Source organism: Eptesicus fuscus, chromosome 21 (genome assembly GCF_027574615.1).
Source record: "Eptesicus fuscus isolate TK198812 chromosome 21, DD_ASM_mEF_20220401, whole genome shotgun sequence".
Taxonomy (NCBI): Eukaryota; Metazoa; Chordata; class Mammalia; order Chiroptera; family Vespertilionidae; genus Eptesicus; species Eptesicus fuscus.
In genome coordinates this window covers 868,939-890,987 of record NC_072493.1, presented here as the reverse complement: position 1 = coordinate 890,987, position 22,049 = coordinate 868,939, and the positions used below count along the sequence as shown (strand labels likewise).

Below are 22,049 nucleotides of genomic sequence, written 5' to 3'. Positions count from 1 at the left end.
GGTTACATCTATATTTATACCTTGAAATCAAAGAAAAGGGACGTAGGTGAGTTACATGAAATCCATTGGTGACAGATTAGGGAGGTGGGACAAAGCAAAGCAGGGAAACCTCTGGGATTGGGTGAAAAGTGAAATGATGGACATGTGCTTCTCTTACAGAGATAGATACAGGATACTTTAACGTAATTAACAGTTGACAATTAACTTGATAACAATAACAATGAAGGAATGTCCCGGTGCCATTTGTTGTGCCCTGAGGGGTCCGGGGTAAAAAGGAAGTTACAAGTTACCCAGACATCTCACAGACATCTCACAGATATGTTATCTTAGAGGCAAAAAGGCAAATGGGCTCAGTAAAGATCTAAGTTGACCTTTGTCAGGGAAGATATCGGCCTAGGACATGACTGCCCACTATAACCTGTTTGTAGTTAAATATTTAATTTTCAAACCATCCTTTGTGGTTATTTCAGGTCTCTGAGTTTGCAAGACTGCCACATAGGCCTCCCCTGAGCTTGTCAGGTTAGCATGTGGCTCCTTCCGTTCACAATAGGAACACATGGATTAAATTCTAAATGTAAATTTGCCAAGAAGCACCAGAGTCGGAGAAGGCTGATAACAATCTGCAATTGTGCAGACATTTCTAGAGCTTCTGAATAACATCCCTCAGCAACTTAAAGGTTAATCAATAAATATATGTTGAGCACTTAACCTGGGCATGATGCTTTGTTAAGCACTGTAAGTGGATATAATACATTCCTACCTTCATTAGATTTTCAGTGTTTTAGTTTACTTGAGGGGTTCAGCTGTCTGACATGCCCAGGATCTGAGATGGCGAAGTAGCAGAGCTGGGACTGTTTGCTTTAGTCACCTTACTCACCTCATAGTTTGCTGGGGGCTTAGTGGTAAGAAGCATGTTAATCAGCTGAACCATTGGCTTAAAAATGATTTCTACCCTTGTCGCTCTGGAAGGCTGACAGAGAGAGGAATGGCGTAGGAAAAGCAGATTTTAAAATCAGCCTAATTAAAAACACAAACGTTTTAGAATTACAGATCCTGTGTTCCAATTCTAGGGAGAGAAGGGTGCAGTACAGAGATGAAGGCCTGACCCGGTGTTTTATTATAGGGCAGTGTAAGCTCCTGGGCTTCGCCAAAGCCCCTGCCTCACTTGCCTTGGCTGTCCGTCCTGATGCAAGTCCCTGCCTCCACTCTCCTCTCTCCCGTTCGCGTGGGATGAGCATCCTATCACCGTGTTTTCTGTTTCACATTCACTTTGTTGTTATTGCTCAGATAATTTTACTCTGGTTCTTTTTTTGTTTTTTTTAAGGTTGCATCCTTGAATATAATTTTATTATATCTTGATTTCAAATTTTATGTATTGCTTTGAGTAATGCCATATTCAACTTTACAAAAGGGATTAATGAGAAAATAGAACTCTGCCTACAATTTTTCTTCATAGAAAAATTTCAGGAACCTATATTTTGTATGTCAGTGAACTTGAAATTCTGACCAGATAACAGAATATAGTTTTCCCCTTGTTTAAGTCATTGATGGTTGGATAATTTTAGTAATTTTCTTTTTTTCTATTGAGGAGTCCTTTTTTATTTTTAAAGTTTATTTTCAGTTTTTGGCCTCATCAGTGTTTTCCAGCCAATAGCAGAAATAGTAAATATGTACAGCAAAAAAGGTACATGAAAATGAAGGTTTTAGTGTCTTTAATCTAAAATAATATTAATAATATGTTGGAGCCTGCTTTAGTAAGCCAAGTCAAACTCAATATATGCATTTATAAAAGAGATCTTGGGGCCATATTCAGCTTTAGTACTCCTTCAAATAACAGCTTCCCTGCTCAGTTTAAAATAGAATTTGTCTAAAAGAATTCTATTTACAATCAACCTGGTAATAAATACATCTGTTGTGTAAAGTACATTGGTAACAAGAACTAGCAAGCTAGCAGCTGTTCTTTTGTGTCCACTCCCTCCCACCCCTCATGTGATAACTTGAAATCTGGGCTCTGGCGCACACCTGAGCAGCTTTTCTTGGTATAGTGTCCCATAGTGCTGTGCAAAGAGCCCTGTAAGCCTTACTTTCTTAATCTGTGCCACAGGGGAAATTAATTGCCCCTGAAATTTTATGGCTGTGACTCTGATAAGTCTTCATATACTTTATTATTTTATTTATTTCTTATTAAGATAGAACTTTTCCATATAGTCTACAAGTCCTTGCCAAAATCATTTGTTCCCTGTATCTGAATACTAAGGCTTGATAGATGTTGTGTGTGTGTGTGTGTGTGTGTGTGTGTGAGAGTGAGTGAGAGAGAGAGAGAGAGAGAGAGAGAGAGAGAGAATGTGTGTGTGTGTGTGTGTGTGTGTGTGTGTGTGTGAGAGAGTGAGAGAGAGAGAAGAGAGAGAGAGAGAGAGAGAGAGAGAGTGTGTGCGCGCGCGCGCGCGCGCTGGAGCTCTTTCTCATCATTCTGAGTTTCTGAAACCTGGGACTGCAGAGACTGCAGTATGAATTGCCCTGGAGGAATATTTGAGGATGCTTCCTCCTCCCCTGTTAGCCTATTCCCATCAGTAACTATTTCCTGGGAACTACTTCTTGAAAACATGTTCAAAGTGGGAATCTTACTTCTGAAATTACTTTCACTCATGTGGGCTAAGCTTCCAGCCCACCTCTGCACTCTGGTTTGTGGGCACACCCGGGGCAGTGGTCCTCACTTAGAACACTACTCAAGTGAAATGCCACTGATAAAATTAGCAGCTTGCTTTTTCATTGTCGGCTGATTTTCAGGACACATCAACTATGACTGCCACAACACTGACTTTTAGCCAGGACCATCTCATTTTCCCTGAAACTCCTTGGCTCTAGATGCAGCTGAGAAGGAAGCTGACTTTGAGAATTGAATACTGTTGGTAACGATGCTTAGTCACAAAGCAGAGTTTGGTGCCTCTGCACATTGGCCAAGAACCACATCAGCATTTCTCTTACTACCTAAGGCAGCATTTATCTCAGGGAGCTGAAGAGATTTGAAAGAACAAACAACAAGCAAAAGTAATATTTATATTTAGTGCCCCTTTAAGTAGTTGCCTGCATCTGCCTTGGGTGGGGCCTAGTGAACACTAAAAATCGACCACGTGGTTTTGTTGAGTGCTCATAAGGACAGCACGATGGTAGGCACTGCTGAAGATTAGAATACACATAAGTTGCGGATACTGCCCTCTGAAAGCTTCTACCTGGAGAACCAAGCCTAACATTCCCATGACAGGATTAAGCTGTCCAAGACAGTGTGAAGAGACAGGCAAAACGGAAAGGGGATGACATGAGATTCTAAATGCCCTGGGGGTTCAGAGGAGAGGGAGGGGTGCTGATGAATGAATTTTGGGGTAGTTGAGGATGGCCCCTAGAGTAGATGGGATCTGAACAGGCCTTGAAAGATGAAATGGGTTTAGCTTGCATGAGGTGAAGGAGGATGTGCGAGGAAGGCCCTGACCAAAGGTAGGCTATATGCTAAGAAATAGTCTTTCAGGGGGGGCCTCCGATGTGGAAGGAGGGGCCGCCAAGCAGCGGAGTGTCGGCAGTACTTGCTGTTGAAAACTTTGGAGCAGGTAAAGGTCAAAAGCAGGGAGGGTGTGGAGACACGTGTGGAAGAGGCAGAAGGAGACTGGCTCAGATGTCTTCTAGAGACTGTTGTAGCAGTCCAGCTGCGGTGCTGACGGCCAGGACCAGGTTGGTGGCCGAGCAAACAGGAAGCAGCGATGTGTGAGAGACGTTTGGAATAAAACACAGCACCCTTGTGCTTAAGAAGGAGGTTCAGAAATAACTCAAGGAGGATTGGCGCTGTGGGTCAAGGCTGGGAAATTAGGAAGATTAACTAGATTGAGGGTTGAGAGTTCATACCAGTTTTTGATGTTCTGGGAAGACGTCATGGTGAAACATTGAACGATAAGATAAGAAACACTACTCAGAATAGCCCCAGACAGAATTTTCGAGAGCCACTGGTATAGAGGTGAGGCTTGTGGCAGGGAAAATAAATACATGGGACAAGTCTGTAGCATTGGGCAAGGGAACCCAGTCTCAGCGAGGACAGAGGAGCCAGGAGGAGGATGGTGATGGTGGGCTGGGAAGGCAGCAGGATCCAGCTCTGCCTCAGAAGGCTAGAGACTCGGGGACGGTTAATTGCCCAACCTTGCATGGCCTCTCGTTCTTAACTCTTAAAAGCACTTTCCCACCAGTGATATTACTTGATCTTCCCAGCAGCCCAGTGAACCTGGCAGAAGGCAGAACAGAGCTCACCAGGGATCTGTGAAAGTTTGATTTCTGGGTGCCGCCCTGCATATTGTCAGTGCACTTTAGAGCTTTCCAGTTGTTCACTTGAACATAATTTCACTGGTGGTTATTATAATTCTACTTGAACCACAGAATTTCAATGGCTTCCTTTTTTCTATTCTGTAATCTTGTTTATTAATGATAACAGGTAAAAAAGGCAGGACACTAATGCCACACCTTCAAAAATGTCTCCTCATCCTTGTGTTTCCGGTGTGGGCCTATGGAAACTGGAGCCATCTTCCAATATTTTTCCTCCCTTCCTACTCAGAAATTTTTCAAACCAATTAACTGTATGAGGGAGAAGGTCAGAAAGTCTTTGGAATCTGAATATCTTAAATTGGAGTAACTGTTCCTACTTTTTAGGAAAACTTTTTTTGGGGGGTCCTATACATGTACTTTGCTGGGAAGTTCTTTAATGGACTCATTGGGGAGAATCTGTAGAGAAATGAAAATAGAAATAATACTTGAAACTTTTCTATGAAAGATTACAGAGGATTCTAAGGAACTATCTAAAGTTATGCTTTGTTGGAGTTTTATATGGAATACTGTTTGAAAATTCAAGCCTTCACCTGAAATTTGGAGATCTTTCAAATACACAGAGGCCTAAATACACTTTGGCCATTGTAGCAGTAAGATCCATCTGTCTTTACACTTGTGGGTGTCTAGGTTTTTTTTATATAGCGTATAAGTGATGTTCACGTTAGCTGCTGTTATATGCAGAATGGTGCAGTGCGCAGAGGATTTTGAAAAGTTGGTCCTCTTTGGTAGAAAGGATTAAATGTCATCTTTTCATTTGTATAAGCAAGCCCATTTTTATTCCTTATATTAATAAACTAGGGGCTCAGTGCATGAAATTTGTGCACTTGGGGGGGTGGTCCCTCAACCCGGCCTGCACCCTCTCGCAGTCCGGGAACCCTCCGGGGCTGTCTGACTGATGGCTTAGGCCTTGGGGGAGCAGGCCTAAGCCGGCATTCGGACAGCCTCAGTGCTGCCGCCACTGCCGCTGCACTCGCAGTCATGAGCCCAGCTTCTGGCTGAGCGGCACTCCCCCTGTGGGAGTGCACTGACCACCAGGGGGCAGGCTCCTACATTGAGCGTCTGCCCCCTGGTGGTCAGTGCGCATCATAGCGACTTGTCTTTCCACCCTTCAATCTATTTGCATATTAGCCTTTTATTATATAGGATGCTGGGTTCAGTAGTTGTTCCCTTTTCTCTTAGTTTTTGGTGCTTAGGGCTATATAAAGACAAAACGAAATTAAACAAGGGACTACTGAATAGACATTTAGGAATGGACCACTTTATGTTCAGCTGAGGATAAAACAAGCGGAGAGGTATGAGGTGGCTTCTTTCCAGTATTTACAGCCTTCACATACATATGCAGGCACCTGGGGTCTGAGGCCGGTTAGTTAACACCTCTCAGTACCCTCTGCTCCGAGGTTCTTTGCAGGCAGAATCTGCTTTCCTTGGGATACTCCTAGATTGGAGGGAGATGGAGTCTGAGCTGGTGTACAATTTATTCTAGCATAAATATCCTTTCAATTTATTTGTTGGGTGTACTGCCGAAGAAAAGTGTCTTAATAGTGAGTGACTCAATGAGGTATTTTTTGTTTTGTTTGTTTTGTTTTGTTTTGTTTTGTTTCTTAGCTATTAAAGGGGGCTTTCTCATTCACCTATGAACTTCACAGGGCTTCCTCAGAGAATAGGTTTTAACCGTCGGTGAAATGGTTTGACTGTAACCACATTGGGGTCTTTGGTGCCTTGGCCAGCGGGGTCTTCTAACGGGTGTACCGAGGCGGCGCACCTAAGAGAATGAGAGACAGACAAGGGACGCAAAGAATGGAGGCAAGACAAAAGGGTTTCTGATCAAGCCTCGAAATTTTATTTTTACAGCGTTCCTTATATGTGGTTTCTAGAAGGGGAGATGCCTAGGAGGGGTGAGGGCTGACCTAGATAATCGGCTAAAGTCTTAAAGGGTGCGGACTATAGATAAAGGGCGTGGCGGTTGAAGGGCGGCTACAGAAGGAATGCTTTGTCCTCAGGCAAGAGGAAGTGGGCCTAGTTTCAGTAACTTACTGAAGGTCAGAGTTAATCCTTTGACCGACTCTTGGCTCCTGACACTTTGGGTTCTTTTTCTTCTTGCCCCTTCCATCCCCAGGCAGAAACTCTTATTGCTGCATATCCACTGTGCTCCAATGCAGTATTTATTTGATCCCAAACAAAAGAGTTTGCCTCTTGGACCGGTTCAGAAAGAGGTCCCCCAGGATTGTCTTTTGTTCAGTAAGTGGAGCATAAGCTGAGCCTGGTTAATTTCAAAGCTACCCCAACACACACGGTTTCTCCCTCCTTCCTTGTGCGGTTTCTCAGCTGCTAGTGGGACCTTGTATTGATTGGGTCTGGAACAAAAAAACTTGAATTGTTGACTGTTCGCTACAACTACTGTGACATCTGCTATGGCATCAGCAGCACTGTTGGTGCTGTTAACGTTAAGTGAGGGGAACAAAACCAGAAAGCTCTTGAGCTTTACAGAGCTTGTTAGCACGTGCACCTCCAAATATGCATTTGGTGCTGTCACAGTGAATAAAACAAAGGAGGTCATGAGTTGATTTTATGTTAGTAACGTAAGTTCTTCCACTGTTACTCACTGTTCACACACTAGTGTGTTCCTTCTCTTTCATATAGCTTTCTTGTTTTTTATAAAATGTCTGAAACATCTCAACTCGGAGCACTTAATTGGCAAAAGTTGTGTTGAAAGATATATTGGTTAATTATATTAGTTGTTTTTCTTTTAAAGCAACGAAATCTGTAACTTGGCTCTGCTTTAAATACCAAATTGATGATTGTAGATGAAGAAGAACCTTAAGTAGCCAAATTCTAGATGCCAGGTAGCCAAGTTAATATTTGTTTAAAATATTTTATGGAATTGCAAGCCTCGTGTCCTTCGGGTTCTGCAGTATCGGTGTTGGTTCTGCAACCAGCAGATTGCAATCATAGGGTTTGTGGATTTTGTTTTTGAAGATGGAAGAGTCTTTCTCTGGATTTTCTTTTGCAGTCTGTACCAGAATGACCGCCATGCCTGCCTGCCTTACTTTAATCATCCGGCTCCTGTTCTTAGCGCCGTTTCAGCTTTGCTTCTTCACAAGCTTCCCTGTAATTGCATAGTTGTTTGCGGCACTGAATTTCTTTTAGCGACAATGAAAAACACATGTTAGTATTTTCATGTAGTCTTTAAGTTTCAGGCTGTACATTAAAACATGGAGGGAAAAAATCTCCTTCTGAGGAACTCTTTTAAAAACCATTATATATAATAGGAATATTCATTACTTACACATCATGTATTTCCCCCCTAAATGTTGTAAAAAGAAGTGACAGTTGAGCTGAGCATATGTTAATAAAAGGTCTGCATTTCCCTGTGTCACTGACAGTTTCATTGGCTGTATATTCCTGAGATGCAAATAATCTCGTTTCTGTTCAAAGCTGTAATTAATCTGAATAGTTATTTAAACAGTATCAAAACCTTTTAACTACCGAGAGGCCAAACATTTAAGATGGTGAATGTGCTGTTCTGTGTGGAGGACGGCGCAGTTGACGAGGGCGCAGTCATCTGAGATGCTTGTGTATGTTGGAGCTACACATTCTGTAGGCTAAAATGGCAGAATCTGCCTGCTGCTGTATAAAATCTCTTAACTACCATTTATTTTAGCATCATGGCATGTGCAAATTCCTGCTGCTCAGTTACGGGACCAGCTTCACAACTGGGGTAACAATCTGTGGCTACAGCACTGCATCACAATGCAGCAAATGCATTTTCCACACTAACCAGACATGACAGCTGAAGCGATCTCTAACCATGCAAGATGTCGGAAGTCATCAAAAATTCACATCAGAGTAATTGCAGTAGCTTGGGTCGGGGGAAAAAGTATCATAGCATTTCTTGCCTACATGTTGTCTCTCCCCCTCTTAAATCTTAACTTGGTACAGTCCGTTAACAATAAAATACCCTTCTGTAACCTATAAACTGTTACTCCCATCAGTTTGTGCCTTCACACTGATGGCTGACTTCTCTGAATTTGTGTAGAGCGGAAGGAATGCTGATGCTGTGCCCTGGGGGCTGCAAGGCACCCTTTTCCCGGGGGCCCTGCAATCTCATTGTCTAATTGGACTCTTGGTGCTTCAGTCAGGTCAACATTTGCAGGGTGTTCTCCTTTCCGTTTTCTTCTTTCTCTCTCTCCTCTCTCCTCTCTTCCTACCTCTCCTCCTCCCCTCCACTTTTGGCTGTTCAGAGTGGGAAGAACTTGAGCACTGGTTCTAACAGAGCTCGTGCCACATGGAAGAAGGGAGCGCTGCAGTGACCAACAGCAGCCACCGGTCTGGAACTCCTTGAATTGGAGAGCTGCAGGTAGGATTGCCTTTGCCTGTGTTTTGCAAAGAAATGAGAATAAATGCCCCTAGTAAATAGAGTGACAGCATGTTGTAGTACCTCTGGAAGACAGGGTCTTGGTCTGTTTAAAATGTTGAGAAAAATTCAGAGGCATTTAACTCGTTTGATAGAAAAAGAACTTGATTCTCCTGAGAACTGTTCAGATTTGTGCCTTGTCATTCTAATATTTTTCTTTAAAAAAAAATCTGTTGGGTGGGGCAGAGAGGTATTTGCTTAAAGATTTAAATGTTTATTTAGGATTTTTGCAGACTTCATCTTTAAGTGGGGACTTTCTTTAGGATTCTTTTAAAAAGATGCATGTGAAGTGCAATTCTTATTTGAGATAAAGTATTAAAGTAGAATTTCTGTTCATTGCTAAAACCAGATCCTTCTTTGGGATTGTAGATGATTGTGTGTGTGTGTGTGTGTGTAGGATACCTTACCAAGGAATTCAGTCATTTATATTTTGTTACAGGGAAAAAGTACTATTGGAATTAGAGATATCTGGGATTATCTCCCAGGAAATGCTTTAGCATAAGGCTTTACATGAAAAAGAAATAGTAACATCAAAGATGTGGATTCTTAAAGTTACTTTTCTTTTTAAAATTCATCCTCGGAAGAGTATGCTCTGAGTCCTTTAAAAATATTTCAGATCGTTTGGTATGGAGAATGTGATTTGTGTGAGATTAAAACTTCCTAAGTCATGCAAGCATTATCCAGAGGGTAATAAAATTGTAAATGTTGCCTATAACACTTTTAATGCCTTGAGTAATATCAGAGATAAAATGCTTTTAATTCAGCATTAAAAAGCAGCTTTCTTGTTGTATATGCATATTACAATGATGTATAGCTTTTTATCGCAGGAATGTATTTGTGTCGTGGGACCAGTAAGGTCTGGACTTCTTTCCTCAATGGGGACTTGGAAATTGCTCCCCTCCTGGAGAGATGTAGGTGCCGGGAGGTGTGGGACTCTGTACTCTTCACAATGGGGAGACTTGAGGAGCTGTCAAGTGGGGAATGGAGGAGGGCTGCTCAGGGAAGGGAGAGGGACTGAGCATTTAGCTTGTCTGGGTGTTGGACATCTAGATTTACCCAAGACCAGGATTCCTTTACAACTGACCCAGCGCAGCATTGCCAAGAATTGATTTCTGAGATGAGACAATGAGCTGTGGTTTGCATTTTGTAAAGCTGGAGGAAACCTCTCACACTGACCCTGTATGGGAGATGACTCCATTATCCATGCCCGGTACAGTTGCAAATTATTTTCCTTTGTCTGAAGTGGGTGGATGCCAGCGCCTTCATCAGAGCTCCTTAATTTAATGTATGGAAAATGTCTCAGCCACCATTTTTAACAATTAGCTGTATCACGGTTGAGGTGAGCTGGGTTCTGAAGGCAGCTGCGGGGCCATTTCATTTACATTAGGTCTGTGCCACGAGAGCTTTGTTACTGTAAAACTCAGAAATGAATTTGCACACTGCATACAAGAGTTCTCTGGGAGGGTGGAGAACATTCCCTGGAAGAAAATGGAATCCTTTTGTCTACAGTAAGTATTTCTCATACTCAAATAGCTGTGAGAGGTTGAAAAATGGCCTTTGGTTGAATGGGCAAAAAAAGACTTGAAAATGAATGCTGCAAATGCTAAGGTGTAACAAAGGTTCTTGGATACCTTCCTTTATGTATGTGTTAGAAACCAAGTGTGAGATATATACTTGAAATATAGGTTTTATTGAAGATTTTAACACATGCTTTCAATTAACTATGCATTGTTAATTTAAGGTAATGAGAGGTATGAATTTTTCACTAGTCAAAGATGAAAATGACACTTGAGAGAGAAAAATAAATCTAAATATGGTATATTTAAAAGAGTTCAGGCTTCTTTTCACTCTCTTTTACAGTCAGTTTATTTTCTATTCCTAAAGAAAATTGCTGGTTTTTGTTGCTGTTGTTTATTTTTAAGAAAATATTTTCATGATCTGTAACAGCTGATTAAAATATACAAGAAAAAATGCTTTAACAAGACAAGATTTTGCCCTAAAAGATCAATAGATTAGAGCTTTCATTCACTAATGAGGATAATTTTTAGTGCCTTCTGTGAAATTTCACTTCAAAGCTACTTGTGGAAAACTCTTGTTTGTAATTGTAAGCTTAGAAATCTTGATTTTTAAAATTAATTGGATTTGACTGGGCTAATTCCTTTGTTCCTTCTTGCTGTTACTTAGAGGAAACAAGTGGATTTTAACTTGGATTTGTGAGTTTATCTTTTTAAAGGTACTTAACCCTCAAGATTTATAGTAAGTGTATATTTACAGTAAGCTGTACCATGAAGAATTTGCTCAAAAGGCCTTAGTAGCTGTTCCAGGAGTTGAATCTTCACAGAATGGTTATTGGAGAAGCCTTTTAACTTGATATCAAATTTATAAAACCAGCTGTTCTTCCAGGTCTGGTGGCACTAGCTGTTGTTCACCGTATTCACTGAGTGCTGTTCTCTAATTAGTAGATGCTCTTGAAACCAGAGAGGAGGATTTTCACCTCAGTCTTTTCATTGAAATCGAAGGCTCAGTTGTCCTGTTTAGAATCCTACAAAGATTCCATAAAGCTTGCAGAAATCTGCCTTATGCTTGCAGCATAAAAGCCTAGACCTCTGTATATTTTTTTAACCCCAAGAGGGACATTTAATATATTAATTGTTTAGCTACATGGTATGTAGATACATAAAATGCAAAAGGAGTCTTTCTCCTTGGATTTTAGAAGGCTTGCACTTGAAATAAAAGTGTGAGGGCAGCAGAGGAGAACTCCATTTTCCTTGCAGCTTTGCGTGCATAAACGTTTGGTCGGATGGCACGAGAGGGGTCAGCCTGCCTTTGAAATTTCTACACTGAACTTGGTGGGAGACCTGGTCCTTTTTCTTCCTCTGGTTGGTGGGAGCTGTGTAGCAGGTGCTCAGGGAGACAGCAGCGGCCCAGGTGCGGCTCGTTCTCTTTGCCTGCGCCGTGGGCTACTCAGGTTGGGCTGCGGGGAAGAGGCCCTCCTTTCTGGTACTTTAGGGGTTTCCCAAATTGCTTGACTCTAAGTCGTCAGTTTTCTCATGAAATTCTAGCCTGGCTGGTAGTAAAGAGCCAGGGGCTGCTCTTTTTGCTCCAAAAAAAAACAAACAATATTCAGAGCAAACCTTTGAATGCCCTGGCAGTGAGTGGCATCATGTAGATAAGCACGCATGCCTGCCGGCCCGCTAGGACCACCGTGGTGGCACTGAGATGGCAGTGAGGAGGAAGGAAATGGCGGCACCAGGAGCTCTGCCAGAGGTGACCGCACAGGAGTTACCTTCCTCAGTCCAGTTTGAAGTCCCCTGTCTTGCCAATTTGCAGCAGCTACTTTGTATTCTGTTAGGAGATAGAAATTTTGAGATGTTCCTGAAGTAAAGACTTAGTTAGCATTTATATCTAGATAGCTTCCGATGAATGCTTTTAAGAAATTGTTGGCAAATATAAAGTAAAATTTTAACATATTTCATATCAGCACTTCTGCAATCCATTGCTTTGTGCTTCCTTGTTCTTTTTCAAAATGTAGAAACTTACTCCTTCCAGTGTAAGATGGATGTTCAGAAGACAGAAGACGGAATGCTGCTCCTTTATGCAAGATGAGACTAGCATTCCTGTGAGAATGTTATTCATGTTGGATTCTGGTTTCCATTCTCAGTCTTTGTGGGTTTGGTAATTTTATATATGAAATACATGTCTGCTGCTTTCAAAACCAAAGCTGATTGTATTTCTTTTGTGGTTCAAGGTACGGATTATTTTGGAAGTGAACTATAGCTATAGTGTTAGTGACTGTGCTAATTTCTTACCTGTTCCCACCTGTCATGGAGTTGGAATTTCTGGAGCTGGCCTTAGAGTTTTTGTAGTACAATCAGCTCATCTTACAGTTAGGTGAAGCAAGGTTTACTGTAGTGAAACAACCTTTCTCCAGGTCACAAATCTGGAAAACAGTCCATTTTGCCCTGAATCCAGGCCACCTGACTCCTGGTCTGTGCTGTGCCTCTGTCTGCATTTGACTCCATCTTTCTTTTTGTGGGTTTACTGGTAACTGGTAGATCGATGGGTTGAGCTGGCCAAAATGACTCATTGAGCTGTGTCTGGAGTCCTCCTGGGCCTGTGTGGTAGTAGATGATATGCACTTATAAATCTATCACTTATAAACAAACATTTAAAAATAAGACATACTGCCTAGCTGGTTTGGCTCAGTGGATAGAGTGTTGGCCTGTGGACTGAAGGGTCCCGGGTTTGATTCCGGTCAAGGGCATGTACCTGGGTTGCAGGCTCACGGCCCCGGTCCGGGGCATGCAGGAGGCAACTAATAGATGTGATTCTCTCACATCGGTGTTTCTCTCTTTCTCTCCCTTTCCCTTCTACTCTCTAAAAATCAATGAAAAAAATATCCTAAGATGAGGATTAAAAAAAAAAAAAAAAGGTAAACCTGCAGGTCAAGTTTTTAGGTCCATTGTGTTGGCTGGACATGAAGGGCGAAAGTCTCCTGGGAGGGGCATGGACGTACATTCATCTGTTCTGAGCAGGGATGGAGTGGGCATTCTGATATGCCCTTTAACTCTAGGTGTGCGGGGTGCCACAGCGCAGGGTTTATCCTCCTCCTCTATGGACGGGCTGGGTGAAAGGTCTTAGCTCCCTTCAGTTTCGGGCAGTTTGTATTTGAAAAATGGTCTTGCCCTCTGTCCTGTTGCTTGTGTTTGTCACTCCAGCTAAGTAGTGTTTTGAGTTTTCTGTACCCGTGGTGACTTGGTGAGTGGTTCATCCTGCAGTATGACAGGGTAAAGTTAGCTCTGACAGGGTGAAGTCAGAACGTTCTCAAACTTAATGAAGGTTTTGGAGAGAGTGTGAAATCCCAAGGCCTGTTAGCAGAGGAGTGCCGTGACAAATTACATTTAAGACTGTGGTGGGAAGCTATGAAAGAGAAGGACTCTTGTTTGTTTTACTGGTCTCCAGACAAATACATTAAAATGAAAAAAGAATTTCTGAACTAGAAGAAACTGCAGGAGAACCAGAGTGCCCTTTGCTGTGACAGCCATGATCAGTGCTCCAATCCCATCAGCATAAGCTGTGCTGCATCGAGGGAGGAGCTGCGATTTTCGACCGCAGTGTACATGACTGACACCGTGTACCAGCAGGGAATTAATGTGGCACGTGGTGCCCAAACGTTGTCTTGACTAATAGGGCTCCTTGTGCTTGCTAACTAGAGCTCGAGGCTTAACCCTGAGCTCTGTAGAAACCAGCCTGGCTAAAACAGCTTGGCTCCCCCCTGACGGCTGGGAGACACACCCTCTCCTGTCTGCCTTCTTACAGCCCCAAATCTTGCTTTTGTTTCCTGATCCCAAAGGGAAAGGACACTAGATCTGACAAAGCGGGGGATCTGTGGGTTTGTTTGTTTAAAAAAGAATACAGGGTTGTTTTAGTGAGTTGTCCTAGAGTGGGTTTGGGGGGCAGTGGCGGGATGTTGGTCACAATAAAGGCCATCATTGATGCATTTCCATTTCGTTTATACTGCAATGCAGTTTTAGTACCCCAAGTTCTTTGAATGTGGACTAATCCATCTTCAAGATGGAAATCAGTTCCTCAAAGATATTAGAGCATTTTTTATTGTCCCTTACATATCCTCTTTAACTTTCCATCTGTTAGAGTGGCTGTGGCATTAATGTGTGTTAGATCTGTGCGTGCCTTCTGGTGAGTGAGGAGAGGGGTCTGCTGCTGCTCTTTGAACCCAAGCATACTTTGGCACACTGCAGTGTTCCATTGGCAAAGCTAGATTGGAAAGTTTTCTCTTCAGAATCTTCTCTGATCTTGTGTCCCCCAAAATTAGCCCTAGCAAGTGTGTTGGCTTGGGGTGGGGGTGGCAGGGAGAAGATAAAATGCTGGAGTTGCTGTCCTTGCTTTCTCCCATGGGGCCACCTCAGCAGCTGGGAGCAGTTGGCTGGCTGCGGTCCCCCCCCTTTCTTGGCTCCTAGTGTTCCTGCGCCCCGATCCCCCCACCCCACCCCAGTTCCAGGAGTGGAGTGGTGGAGAGAAAGGATGGCCGGCACAAGCCCAGCCCCTGCAGCCTAGCACTCTGCGCATCATGGCCCCTCTCACCAGGCTGCAGGCTCTGGCTAAGTTCTTTTGGAAGTGTGCGATATCAGCTTTGAGAAACCACATCGTCTCCCAGACCTGGTGACCAGCAGGGAGCGCTGATGCTGACCTGGAAGATTATTTCAGGGCTCCTTGGGTTTGGGAGGATGGGGAGTTCTGCTGAAAAGCATTTCCCCCCACTCGTGCCCAAATGTCTATCATTTATTATTTTATTCATTTATATTATTCCCTTACTACTTGCTTCCCCTCTACATGGGGTCTCCTACCCAATGACTGAGCTGGATGGATTGCCTTTCTTTCCTGGACGGCCAGAGATAGAGGTAGCAGATAACAGGAATGCCCTGGGCCCCCTAAAAGGGGCAGAAATGGCTTTGCAGCAATAGCACAAGACACTTAAATGGCCCTCCCGAGGATGCTGCCCTCGCCTGATGCCTTGTTGTAGAGATAAGAAGTTATGTGCCCACATTTTGTTGACAAAAGAAGTGTGCCACCTCCCCCCCTGCACTCCTTTCTCCTGTACCACAGGAATGGCACATCTCCATTCTCAAGGGTGACTTTTCCTTCTGAGCCATTTCTTGGCCCAGTGCTGAAAATCTTGGAAAGTTGGTGTGTGTGGGTTTTTTTTTTGCTATAAGATCCTCCCTCCCTTCCTTCTCTTCCATTTTTGTTGGGATGGGGAGGATAACAGGGACGGGTTCACAAAAGGCAGTTAGATGGACTCACATGAATGGCTTTCTCAAAGGCGGGTGGCTTTTTCTAGAAGGCTCAGGTGAGGTGGAATCGTATCATGGCTATATTGGCATGCCCTTGAAGGGATCAGGCGCCAATGTACTTAAGTCAGAATGCTGGTCCCGGAGGAGGCATTTCTGAGCCGTGTATTCTTGGGTGTAGAATTGTCTTGCACACTTTGAGTTTTCTTCATTCTGAGAATTTGTAGACCATCCTGTAAACCAATTGAGTAATGGAGAGCAAGTGATTCATTTTGCCTTAATGAACCAAAATCCATCACATAGGTTTGTGACCCTTTGTTTAGCCCAGGAGCAGAATCCATGTACAAAATGGGACCCTGCAGCTTGGCAGGGACAGATGGCCTGGTGCCCATGCAGCACCGGGTTACAGAGCCAAGGTCTGCCACCTGTGGCTCCAGAGCTGCCTGCGGCCCATGGATATGCAGAGCTGGCAAATGGTGGGACTCCACAGCCACGCTGGCAGGGTCTGCTGCCACCTGCTGCTTGAGAGCAGCGAGGCCTTTGCGTGAGGCACAGTGAGAAATCACTCAGCAGCGTTAAAAATGGATTACAGTTGGTGATGTCAGCCCTGCCAGCTTAGCACTGCCTTCTGCAGGGGTAGTTTTGAAGATAGATATTTTAATAGAATCTGTGAACAAATTATTTAAAATATTATTTATTTATTTGTTATTATTATTATTTTTGCAGAAAACAAGCAGTGGGACTTATTCTAAATATCTAAGTGGGAGAATAAAGCCTTGATTTGCTATTCAGTCTGTATTCCTTGCAAAAGGAGATTCAGTCTCTCATGGGCCTTTTTAAAAAATATATTTTTTTATTGATTTCAGAGAGAAAGGGAGAGGGAGAGAGAGATAGAAACATCAATGATGAGAGATTCATTGATCAGCTGCCTCCTGCACACGCCCCACTGGGGATTGAGCCTGCAACCCAGGCATGTGCCCTTGACCAGAATCAAACCTGGGACCCTTCAGTCTGCAGGCCAACGCTCTATCCACTGAGCCAAACTGGCTAGGGCTTTCATGGGCCTTCCCATCCCCCCCGCCCCCCATTGATTAAGGTATTGCAAATGTGTCCTTATCCTCCCTTTATCCCTCCATCCCCCCACTCATGCCCTCATCTCGTGGGCCTTTTAAGCTGACATCTTATGTATTCTTATTTTATTACATTAAATATTGGTCTAAGATAATAACCAAACGTGCTATAAACAATGTAAAAGTTTCCCAAATCCTGAAAATGCCCTGGTTTTAAAATTTCTCTCTTCATCTTTTGGGTTTTATCAACAATGAACATCTCTTCCGCCTGAGAAATTCCTTGAGGTGCTCTCTGCAGGCACCACAAAGGGAGCTAATGAAAAGAGTGTCCACACCATCTGATAGGCCCAGGGCTCCCAGGACCACACGAGTTCTGTGTGCTCATCTGAAAACAGTATCTTGCTTTGTCCTTCCTCACTTTCTCCTTAAGTAACAGTTTCACCTTCGTAAAAATTTCACCCAAGAGAAGGTCATTCGTTCAGAAATTGGGAGGGAGGTTTGGGAGAGGTTAAGGGAGTAGGCATTTTCCTGAGAAGGAGCTGAAACAAAATAATGGCTATAACTCACTCTGTCTTTAGGGAAATTGGACATTTCTCCATTCACCACCTGAAAATCTAATGAATACTTACAGTGCATATTGGAATTCTTGTTTCATCTTGGAGCAGACCCTCTTCATTATTCTGTGTTTGTTTTTTAAAGTTTTTTTTTTCCTCTGCTTATTTTTTCACTCCATCTCATTGCTGTCCTAGCTATTGCTTGTATCTCGGCAAGGTTATTTTGAACCACAATGACCATTTTCTACTGTTACTGCTTTCAGTTGTTCATATTATTTGATTTGGAATGTTGGTTACAGGTCTCCTATTTTGTATATAGTGTATGTGTTAAATGAGAGAGAACACAAGACTGTCATTGCACCCTCCGTGTGGTTTTATCTTACGTCAGATCCCTTCGGCACGAAGGCTGGCCTGCGGTGGGGCCTCCCTCTCGGTTTTGACAGAGTGGGTTGCCATTTGGTCTCTTGAAGAGGAAGAGGCGTGGAATGGCCTTTCTGTTTTTTTGAGAGCCACGTAAACTGTGGCTTTTGCTTTTTACATTAAATATTGGTCTAAGATAATAACCAAACGTGCTATAAACAATGTAAAAGTTTCGCAAATCCTGAAAATGCCCTGGTTTTAAAATTCTCTCTTCATCTTTTGGGTTTTATCAACAATGAACATCTCTTCCGCCTGGGCCACCTTAGACTCATTATTTTATCTTTTTCCATTTTATTTTTTAATACTGATCAGGAAATGTGTGTTCTTCCATTCAAACCGTTTGTGTAACTAACAAATCACTTATTTGTAGTAGGTGGGAAACAGACATGTGAAAGAATCAGTGCCGGCTTTTATTGCCTTTACTTTCCTCACTGAAGTGTGTACTGAAATTTGTCTCACAGAGACCCTTATTTCTCACAGTTCTCACTTTTGGAAAGCAAATAAGCTAGGAGAATTCGGCCATGTGACAAAAACAAACATGCTTTTGCTCATTCTCTTTTTCGTCAGTAGGCATTAGCTGCCGCTTGTCTCCTGGAGCCCACAGTCTGCAGGTGATTAAAACTAGTGCACTTTCAGCCCCTCTTTCTCAACCTGAGCTGTTCTAAAGCCAGTTGGCGGCCAGGTCCCTGAGATGTGACCACACATTTGACAGGCAAATCGACTTACTTGTGGTTACATTCTGGGTTGTTCTCAGCCAGTATACATTGCAAGGCAGTCCACTTCCTCTGTTAAAGATGGAACACGTAACTGAGTATATTGCTTGGGCAGATGTACGGTGTTTATTGTTCCATGGCAATAAATATTAATATTTCGGAATGCTACAGAGTTGATATTTAGAGCAGTAATTGCCAGCTCTTTTGCCTGTGACCCATAGTAAGAAATACATTTTATGCAATAACCCACTTCATACATACACATAAGTATATGGAATTGAAAGAAAAGTTTCACAACACAGTATTTACCCATACCAAATATCTCTGTAGTATTCTATTTCATTTAAAAAAAGTGCTGGTTGATTTCGTGATCCAATTATGGGTCCTGACCCACATTTTGAACAGCACCGTTGTAAAGAAATGCCAAAAACTTTACTATGTGAAGTAGGAGGAAGAAAGGAATAAATAAATAACGCAGGCATTACATCTGTTTATCCACTGTGAAAAGGGGTTAGAAAATTTGGATTTTAAGTCTGAGCTTTGCTACTTACAAACCAGGTGATCTTAATATCATTTGATAGTTGGTAGAAGCTCTGGAAACCATCAACAGTTTTTTAAATGTTTAATATATTTTTTAAGTTAAAGAACATTTTTTAATTTTTCAGTTTACAGTTGACATACAGTATTATATTAGTTTCAGATTAGACATTTATATAATTTACAAAGTGACACCCCGGTAAGTCTAGTACGAACCTGTATTAAGAACACACTTTGAAGTATGGTCCAGTTAAGTCGTATTGAGAGAGAGTCTAGAATTAGGTTAAAGGTGAGGACTATAACCAGATGTGTGTAACAAAGATGTAGAATGCAGTAATCACCATACCCGTGGGGGTTAGCTCCTATTAGTGCTGGTTTAAAGATTAGTAGTCTCTGAGCCTTCAACTTCATCATCTATAAAGGGTAGCTAATAACTGATGAAGGAAACCAATTTAAGGCTTTTTTGCTCCCCTCTTGGATGCTCCTTTTAGAGATAAAAAGGTTTTTCTTTGAAGTTTACTGGTCCCTAAGTATCTCAGAAATGGTTGGTCTCTTGAGAGTTAAAACTCTTGAGAGTTAAAATTCTGCCTGTTTCTTACCTATAAAATGGAGTGGAGGGGAAGGGAGAGGAATAGGGGTGATCATGTCTACTCTTTCATTTGTTAAAAGATTAGCAATAACGTCTTTGAATTGCTTAGAGCAGTGTCTGACCCTCAGTTGCTTTCTGAATGGGAGCTATACTATGTGAGAGAAAGCTTGAAACCAAAACCCATTCAGGGAGCCAGTTAGAAGTTCTCTTTCCAGGACTCTGGCTGTGAGGAGCAGTACACAGATGGGGACGTCAGGAGGCCTGCAGCTGTCCATGGACTGTTGCTTATTGAGTAGGTCGATAGTAGAAGGGTTGGGTGGGAGCCTGTGAGCAGTTAAAACGTGCTTGTTGGCAAGAAGAGGGATGTTAGTGATGAGGAGCTCTGAGGGTCCCAGGTAGACCACTGGCATCTCCGCATGGAAGGTTGGGCCTTCTCTATGACCAGGGGTCCTCACTGGGGCAGGGATCCCCACCCAGTGAGAGAAGGCACCTCCCTTCCTGCCAGCTCACCTCTCCAGAAAACCCACTTAGGATAAGTTCTAAGAGTATCTATCTGGGATGAACGGTGTCTCACAGGACAGTTGGGAGGAAAGGAAACAGGTGGAAAAGGGAAGTTGAGGAAGAGACCTGTGGGAAGAAGCATGGGCTGAGGCAGGTATTTTTCTGCCCAACTTTTTAATTCTTCAATTTGTTATTTTCCTTGTTGTCCTTGAAAAGAAACAGACTGCCACTAGATGGCGCACAGACCCAGCGGTATTCTGACTATAATTTTAAGGTTCTTTTCAAAAGAAAGTCACCAAAAATGTGTTTTTTAAAATAAAATGTGACTTGTAGTCTAATTTAGTGTTCCAATTTAGAAAGGAATAAAGGATGAAAAATTCAAATTCCCTATCTTTTGTGGGCTCAGTTTGTGCTGTAGAGAAAGCCTAATTGTTGAGGTACATAATGGTAATGAATATTTTAAGGCAGAAAATAATCTGCCCTGAGCAATATCTTTTCTTCTTTTTCTTTCATAACTACTTCTTAAAATTTAATTTCTTAAAAAAACTTATAGAATTTTCTTATAGTATGTTGCTTTAAAACAAATGTGTCTGATCGTTGCTCTGCATTTGTGTTTTAATGGTGTGTACGTGTATGTGGGTTATATGTAGACATGGGTGCAGTCAAAAGAATGGATAGGCTGGTCGTTGATTGGGAAGAGCAGAGGAAGCCCAGTGAGGGGGTGGGGCAGTTGGCATAGCCCCTCCCACCCCAACCAAAAAGAATAAAATAAGACCAGGCCTAGTCAGGTAGTGGTTATCACCCTCCTGGCACCCTCCCCCGCTGTGACAGTTGCTTCCCATAGCAGCAGCCGCCATGATAAGGTGCATCAAAGCACAATCTGTATCTGCTCTTTGTTCAGGACCAGCATTCAGTGACAGTGGTTCCATAGCTTTGTTTAGCAACTGTGACACTAAAGCCGAAGATCACTCAAGAAAGGACATTCGTAAGAACAGTTTGTTGACTTGATGTAGTCATGTGCTGTGAAGGATATAAACAAAGTCCCTCATTATCCTTCATTAAAATCCTTCCCATCATTTTTGTCTGGCTCCCCTGCCGTGGCCAGAAGCATGGCCACAAGCTGCCCGCTTCTGCATGGACAAACGGGGTCCTAGCTGTATGCTCTGGTTTATTGAGGCCGTTGCAATGTAAGCAGGTGCGCATATTAAACCAAACTGGGCCGTCTCCTCCTCGCGCCACCTGTATTAGACTATAGCGGATGTCATCGGGCTTGAAATAGGGAGCACATGTGGCAAAACCCCAGCAGCGATGGCGAAATGAATTTTCGGGTATCCCAGCCATTGACAAACAAGTGAAAACATCCAGGCGAGTAGATAGCGAGGCTTCCTCAGTGTTAGGAAGAAATGGGAGAATTAATTGAAAGCAACAGAGAAATAAACAAACAGATAAATAATAAATAAATGTTCTAGGCATGAAATAAATGGCCTTTTCATTAAAAAGAAAGAAAGGTAGATAGATAGATAGATAGATAGATAGATAGGTAGATAGATAGAAAGGTAGATAGATAGAAATATAGATAAGGAACATTAGAGGCACTGTGACTGGCTGCGTAGCCAAAGCTATGTCTATATCTATAAAATGAGCCATTTAAGAATTGAAGGATACTTCTGACTGTTCACATTGTATGTTTGTAGGACATGAGACTTTACACTACTGTTTCACGGGGACTTTACCTTCTGACAATCATCGTGTGCTCCCAGAATGAAAGAAACTAGGAAATGTCTATTAAAAAAAAATCTGCTTTGATATTTTTTGAGTTGAGAGAGTCTTTTGAGGGTAAAGGTGGGCAGGATGGAAGATATCCATAATGGTACTTTTTTTTTCCCCTTACAGTGTACTCTTGGTGTTTGGAAGGTTAATTTGAACCTAAGTTGTGTCATTTCTCCCCCTTTCATAGGGCTTCCTAAAGAATGAGAAGGACAATGCCCTGCTGTCTGCCATTGAGGAGTCCCGGAAGAGGGTAAGAAATGAGCCTAAGTGTAAATGTACAGCTGTGGTGAGGGTGGCCTTGTGTACCGGG

General features: G+C 42.6%; 1 protein-coding gene across 2 annotated transcripts in view; it reads left to right on the top strand.

The window, feature by feature from the left end:
- Positions 1–22,049, top strand: part of NUP93 (nucleoporin 93) — a 94,582-nt gene that overhangs the window by 35,307 nt on the left and 37,226 nt on the right. For both annotated transcript variants that reach the window (XM_054710021.1, XM_054710020.1), the window contains exon 4: positions 21,927–21,989. In XM_054710021.1, coding sequence (XP_054565996.1) covers positions 21,927–21,989 — 63 coding nt within the window. The remainder of the gene's footprint in view (positions 1–21,926; positions 21,990–22,049) is intronic.